Here is an 8027-nt window from a genome sequence, read left to right as displayed (position 1 = left end):
CCAGAAGGTAAGGCAAGTTGTCTCAAAGAGCGTTAACGGCATCTCAAGTCGACCATATAATCTCTTTCTGAGTAAATTGAATAAATAGTCATGGCATTTGTTATTAATCCGTGACAAAACGCGGCCAATCTGTTTACCAGAACGAAATTTCAATAAAGGAATTCGAAAATGGATTTTTTGTTGATTTTCATGCTAGGCTAAAATCTGTCGTATATTGAAACATACCCTATTTCTTTTTTCTATTTTCAATATCAATTTACCATTTCGAAATAAGCATTATGGTGCTACTGCGTAGCAGAAAGCGGCCAATCGCCCTGTTCAGTTTATTATCAGGCTGGCGTAAATTGAAAATAGGAAATGCAGGCTATTTCCTATTTTCAATTTGGTGCAGACATGCGCAATGACATTTAGTGGCGCCAACCCAGACAGCAGAGGGAGTCCGACGTAATTAAATAATGATTACATTGTAACAAAAATGTATCGAGTGGTCTTTTCCTTCCGTATCGTCCCGGAAGTATTCGTGGGAAGTTCACCGTCAACTGCGCTGACACATGTGGCATGCCCCATGAGTTTGTGGGCATCCGGATCTGTACCTTCCCCCTGACCATGTGGTTGCTGACTATCCACTGGGCTCTGCTCAGGATCCTTATCAGACATCGTAATTAAGAACGGTACTAATTGAAGTGAAACAGTTCAGTAAAAAGATGGCTAAAAGTTGTCTACTGCATGACTAACGTAAAGAAAGCACAGCTACTTGTCAGACTAGAGAGCTAAAAGTAACCTGGTGAGCATGCGTAGAAGAAATGTGGACTATACCAATATCACTCGGGGGTGAAATTAATCAAAATGGGACATTTTTACCCAATGATTACATTGTAACAAAAATGTATCCCGCGAATTGAACAGATTTTGACGTCAAGATACATTAACCCTTGTGGTATGTGATGGCGTAATTAGCTCGAAACGAGAGAAGGCAGATCCCCTATTCTAACTTGAATGACCGTCTAGGGCACGTGATCTTTTCCCCTCAATGGACCGCCAAACTAAATTTCGTACAGGCATTGCATGCACGAAAAGTAATAATTACGCTACACAATAAAAATGGACCCCAAAATCGGACATTCTTGAAACGAAACACCTGAGACCGTCGATAGTCGTTTGCGCCATTTCGTACCCCTTTTTCTCTATTTCACGGACAAGTGATAGGGAATAAAAAACAGTGACTCCCCTCCCGTGATTTTAGACCACGCATGGATAAGCTTACCCATTTCCCCCGACAGTGACACCACCGGGTGCATTCCTGACTCGCGCCTTCGGCGCTAGCTTGCGGCCCCAGTCCCGGACCCCACCCAGACCCCGGGCCCGTATGTGCGAGAGACAACAATAATAGAAAAGGAAAGGCACAATGGGCTGTCGATAGTCTAAGTTTTGTTTGCCCCGTCCCTACCAGGCCCTGACAACAGGTGGGAGCTTTGACAAACTGTACCAAGAAGAAAACATCTCTCCCACGCATTTGTTTGGTTTGAAAGATTTATTGAGTTGTACATAGCAGACCATTTTGGCATATGCGTTGGATGTCTTGGCGCTCACAGGAAAAGCTGGGTAGCTATGCTTGTTATGCAAAATTTCAAAACACTCCTTACTTGGATCTGGGGTTCTCAAGTAAAAAGTCGCCCTTGTAACAGTGCGAAATATAGGAGAAATATGAACCAGAAAAAAGTACCTAATTAATTAAGAGCCAGTGAAATAATTGCAGATACAGTTACTACCATGTCAATGACTGACCAATAACATTGTCTTGACACATCAGTGTAATCTTTGTTGTTGTCTGACCGCTGACCACCACTATTACCACAGGCTCTAGAGTCAATGCAGGCGAACCGCTATTTTTATTGTATCAGTGGCGGCTAGCGGTTCGCCTGCATTGACTCAAGAGCCTGTGACTATTACAGTCTGGGGCAACAAGACACCTTACGGAAAAAGTGTTCATGATGATGCCCTTATTATAGTCGCATTTCCACCTCAGCGCTGAAATGGTTGTACGTGTAAGAACATTGTTTACCAGATTTCAAAGTGTTATTCTAATCCTTTCATCGATAAACCTTTGCAAAAAGTACGTGTTTTCACGGGCCTAGATTGTGAACAAAAAACTCCGGCTTTTCAACTGATGATTTTGAGAATACGCGTGGGTATCCAAATTTCCACAAGAGAACCACAATCAGGTGAAGAGCAAATCTGGCACCAAATACGAATCCACTTCCGGGCTGATGATTCGATGAATGTAATTTACAGTCACAGTCCCTCCGAGGGGCTGTGTTACAGTGTAACAATTACCGTGCGGGCTCTGACGTCTGCGTGAGCGACGCAGCATGCCACTGCGCATGTCTGCACCAAATTGGAAATAGGAAATAGCCTGCATTTCCTATTTTCAATTTACGTCGGGCTGGTGAGTGAACAAGGCTTCGCGTTGGCCGCAATCTGCTAGCCGGAATTACCATTATGCTTATTTCGAAATCATACGCTTATATTAGAAATAGGAAATAGAAATATGAGTATATTTCAATATTCAATAGATTTTAGCGAACAAGCAAAATCAACAAAAAATCTATTTTCAAATTTCTTTATTAAAATTTCGTTGTGGTAAACAGATTGGCCGCGTTTTGTCACGGATTATGTCTGTGTTAAGTTTGAAAGGTTATGGATTGGACGAGCCGAATCTCACATGGTCGCTAATCTGAAATCTTGCACAGCGGTAGTAATTGATTTTTACTGTAACAATCAGGTTTAGCGCTGGTAGCACAGTTTTATTTTTATCCGGTAGAGATGAAAGTCTATTTCTAGGATGGAAAACGCTCGATAAAATTAAAATCCTAGGTTACACTATTTAACTTACTATATCTCCTGATCTGTCGATTGTAGTTTCAAATTCCAATTTCCTTGCGGGTGTACACATCTTATCATCCACTGATTTGCTCTCCTACTTTCTCTATTTTCCTGTTGGAAACAAATTTCAAAAGGTTGCGAAGGAAAGCTCGTTGTTTACAACATAGGGAAGTCTCAATATCCGGACTTAGCAAACAAAATAACTGCAAGTTTACCGAACAAAACGGCAAACCGAAACGAGGACGTCATAAGATCATTCAAAAAGATGTCAGCAGAGAAAATGCAAATTGAAATTGTTTGCGAAAACTTGTCCACCATCTGCGGTAAAGAGACTTTAATGTGATTTGATCCAGCGGCATTGCTTATTGAATTGAATTTGAATTGCTTCGACGTTTATTTTACACAACTTCGTTGGAGACTATCAAATATACACATACACATACACAAAGTTTAAAATCAAACAGAAAATAATAAGATCCCAATAGCAAATTGCGTACACTTTGGATAGTCTCCGTATCAAGCACAAAGTTTTGACAAAATTAACTGCGCTCTGTCAAGTAATTTTAATTTTTTTAGTTTTCCCTGACAATGTATTAAAGAAAATATCAAAATGAAATACCATGTTTATACAAAGGCGCTTCATCACTTTCCAAACCTTAGTATTTTCTTCACCGCAATTTACATCGCTCCTTCCAATTGTCGCCATTTGACATATGAAGATGACCTCGATTGTTTGTTGCTAGGCAACATAAATCTAATTGGTTGTCGGATGCACACTGATGGGTAAAGGGCTAGCATAGGAAGGCGCTAATGAATCCATACATAATGTTACAGGACACTGTGTCTGATTGGCTACGAGACTCCAGCTTTCACAACTGAAACGCGTAGGTTATCATTTAAATTGGCTCTGTGAAATACAGTTCAGTCAGTTTTAAAGCAGTGCTGGTAAAGATTGGACCGTCATCCGTGTGAATAGTGTTGTTTTGGAAAGTGAGTGACATCATAACCTGTGAAATGCTTCAAATATGTATTGATAGGACATAGTCAGGTAATCTATACCCTCAGCATGTTCTGGAATAAGTGAATATGGCCGAGGTTGAAATGTCAGTTTCATTTGATGAAGCCATTCAACTGAAACACGGATGTCAACAGTAAGATAACTTAACATTTAACTCAACCATCGAACAACTACAATACAACAACTTGGAAACATTCAATCTTCCTAATATATTATTCCAAGAGTCATCTCTTCATCTATGACGTCGGATCTCATGGTGTGTATTTAAACTAGACGTAATTACTGAATACCGCGTATAGTCAACGTTTACGTCCGCGTTATATACGTATGTTTGTGTGTATTCGAAGATACGTGATGACTTTCTACTGAGCAGAAGAAGTGAATCCCAGAAGAAACTTCCATGTTTCAGCGCCACTGCCCGATTAACACGTCATAATCGACATTGAAACCTACCTTGAAAGTGGAGAACTTCCAGACTGTAGCGTCATAATGACAATCAGCAACACATCTAAGGGATTTGGCTGGTACGCTACAGTCATTCTCTTTCATGTGAGTAAAGAATCTACAATGAAAATTAACTATTTTACTCGAGGGTCATAAAACAAACACATTCCGATGCCTGTAACACATAACCTAAGAAATGTCCCATGAAAGTAGAGCTAGATATATTGAACATATTGATTTCTTGGAGTTCACGGGCCAAACGTAATTATATTTTCCCAATTTACTTCAAATTATACATCCAAAGTATTATTGTCTTATTACAAAAATGTCATTGACGAATATTTGCCCTGTCATTTGAGAGAAATGTTGGTCTAGGTTGATTTAACTGATTATTAACTCTATATAGGTGATCTTGTCATATTCATGGGCATCGATACCATATGAGTATAGTTTACACAGTACACAAATTTCAAATCCGTGTAAGAAGTGACCCGCAAATCGTGAATCATACAGTTATCAATGAAATATCCAGCTCCACGTGAACATTACCATAGTATTTCATTTGAAATATATAGCATTTTACTTTCTATCCACCTTACTATGATTTTGTTGCACATGCAGTCTTCAAGACGGGCTCATATTTTACAGCAAACTTTTTAAAAATTTTATTTCAGTTGCTGCGTTTGCACGTCAGTTGCGCGATAATTCAAGGTAAGAAATACGTGTTATTCATCTTTGATCTTCGAAATAATATCTAATTATCAAATATAATTTTATTCGGCTGTACCAACGGCAAATTATGTTACAACATTTTACACTTGTCTGCTCAATGTTTCATGTATGTTTTTATGACTGACCATATTCCCAAGGATTCAATGCAGAGTGTCCAATCCAACTGCTATTTGTAGACATTGACGATAGTAACCATTTTGCATTTTGCCAGGGTTTGAAAACGTCTTCATCATCAACACGATGGTATGTTAACGGCATTCAAACTTAACTAGTCCTTAAAATACACACTACATATTTCTATTTGACCAATGTCTGATTTTCCATTTTCCATTTTCATGCCTTAATGCTATATTTTAGATGTGATAACTATGATGTGTAGGAAACGAAGCGAGACCTGCGTTGTTTGGTCCCATATAATAGAGGAGAAACTTCAATATTTGAATACTTGGTTTTCTAAGACTGTTACCATAGATAGGATATTGATGTTGCACTAATCCAAAGGCAAGTAAGAGATAGAATTAATGCCTGTAGGCTAAATTGATTAAATGTAAATTTTAGGCTTACCTGAAGCACACTGGATCTCATACCCTAACCATCAATAAATACAAACATGCTCTAGACAAAATTGAATTTCCCTACAGCTTAGTAAGGGCCCACATCTCTTCAGTCGTGCCGAGTTGGCGGTGGCGAGATGAAAATACTAGATGTTTTGTTAATACCTTGCATGTGAAAATATCACAACCTGTTATGTCGTTATGACGACCGTCTGCATTGATACGATCGCTGGTACACAATCGCAACGTTGATTATTCTACAACTTACTCAAGAAACACTTTAGAAAATAACCGTTTACCGACTATTAACGAAAGATATATTGCTGATACGTGGATCCTCCAGGCACTAACCGAAAGTACGTGTCGCTAAATGTAGAACATTTTCTATATCGTCGATCAGTATCTGTATCTATGCAATTAAGAAAGCATATGGCGTTTTCAGAGTCAGTAACGGTATCAATAACCCCGGAGCTCTTCTTCCAGTTACGACAGCCAAATACAGTTGATGCTATTTACATTGCATGCTGTAGGCTAAGGCCATCTCCTAAAATTATTGATGCAATATTTATATTCTCAGCATGCGATACATTAGTAATCTAAGTCTCGGTAAAAAGTAGCTCCAAAGAAGTGTAAAGTCGGCATCCAGTAGAGTATTCATTGAAGTGCTGGCTAGCTTACACTGCCGGTAAAAGAAACATGAAACAAAAATCGCCGTCATGACTCGCATTTTAAACTTGCACAGTATGAAATTAAAAATGATTTCCCTTGATTGCTTCCAATTAGTGTATCATAATGGTAAAGATATGTTATGTCTAGTTTTGAACGACACACACGCCAAAAAAATATATCGACAGGAGAAGCTTTAAGGTAGCTACATACCTTATAGACACTATTTTTTTCTCAGTTATGGAAGTCCCAAACCCCAATAAAGTATATATTTTCTGAAAGCCCTGATATTGGAAAATCCGACCGCGCACAGCATACAGTCATTATTTTCATAATAGTGACGTGGCAAGCGTTTTGCTGAAACTTCCAAAGTTCGGTTTTTCCTCCCTTTGGCGAAAACGCACCATTTCCGGTCGAAATTTATGCATTTACAAGCCTTGGCAATACCCTTCAAATCAGTGTCTGCGATATTTTCTCCGAGTCTCCATTCAAATTATATGGCGCTACAATTGCAATTCCTTGAAAAGCACCTTAGTCTTACACCTTCAATAGTGCATAACAAAAAAACAAAGGCATATAAAGGAAATCCCAGACATGAATTTGAAAGGGTATTACCAACTTGAAGGATTGTCAATTCACAAATTTCAACCGGAAATCGTGCAGCGTTTGCTAAAAGGAGAAAAAACCGAATTTTGGAAGGTTCAACAAAACGCTTGTCACGTGACCGTTATGTAAATAATGACTGTATACTGTACACAGTCGGATTTCCCAATATCAGGGCTTTCAGAAATATATATAATTTATTGGGCTTTGGGACTTCTATAAGTGAGAAAAAAATAAAAATCTGAAAGTGTCTATAAGGTATATAGCTACCTCAAAGTGCAATATTTTTAGCACCAGACTGAGAATCACAAACACGTGATAGATTTTCATACACTGAATTGTCATGCGGACTAAAACATTCAAAATTCAAATTCAGTAGGCCATCAACAACCTAATTTTTCACTTTAAGAGCAGATAGATGTTTAGATGACGTTCCAAAGATTGATAACCTTATTATGTCAGCAATTCACATATCTGAAATATCAACTATGAAAACAGAAACACATACTACTCCATACACGTTGTATGCTTTGGGCATCGGCAAATCTTCGAATTTTGGATTTATGATGGAAACGTATTTTTAATAAACATCGCACGAATTTCCAACAAATGAGGAGTTTATTTCGTTTATAAATCATTGACAGTTATATAAACGTTAAATGGTGAAACCCCTTGATTTCAAATTAGGATCATGTTCCCATCATTTATTGGAGCAAGATGTCAGAGAGTCATTTGGGTTAAATGCCCTGAATTAGACTTGATGAATCTGCTACAAAAAATTCAAACGATCCCACAGCGCCAGTGAAATATTCTTGCATTTACTTCTAACACCAGATAACATTTTAACTGTGTACAAAACCAATCGACTATCAATTCTGCACAAGGTGTACAATTGTTTTGCTGTTCATGGAAGTTCAAATTATATTCCTTAGAACTGTGTTAAACAAATGTGCCTCAGGCAGCAACGATAATTAAACAAATGCAGTGCAAAGGTTAACTGTATGGTTGACAGGATACAAGGCTAACGTTTTACGTTTACTGATAAACTATTAATTTTATTGCTGACTGCCATAATTCCATTTTATGTTCGGCGGCTCAGAATCACAGAATTAAAGCCTTCAGCTAAA

At 38.3% G+C, this 8027-nt stretch overlaps 1 protein-coding gene across 1 annotated transcript in view; it reads left to right on the top strand.

Moving 5' to 3' along the window:
* Positions 1–3778: 3778 nt before the first annotated feature.
* LOC139147062 (uncharacterized) overlaps positions 3779–8027 on the top strand; it is a 57200-nt gene continuing 52951 nt past the window's right edge. The window contains exons 1-2 of the mRNA XM_070717915.1: positions 3779–4450; positions 5020–5056. Of these exons, the coding sequence (XP_070574016.1) occupies positions 4391–4450; positions 5020–5056 (97 nt within the window). The 5' untranslated portion in view covers positions 3779–4390. The remainder of the gene's footprint in view (positions 4451–5019; positions 5057–8027) is intronic.

This window comes from Ptychodera flava, chromosome 13 (assembly GCF_041260155.1).
Source record: "Ptychodera flava strain L36383 chromosome 13, AS_Pfla_20210202, whole genome shotgun sequence".
In the NCBI taxonomy this organism is placed as follows: domain Eukaryota; kingdom Metazoa; phylum Hemichordata; class Enteropneusta; family Ptychoderidae; genus Ptychodera; species Ptychodera flava.
The sequence above is the reverse complement of the archived record's forward strand: the minus strand, read 5'-3'. Positions and strand labels throughout refer to the sequence as shown.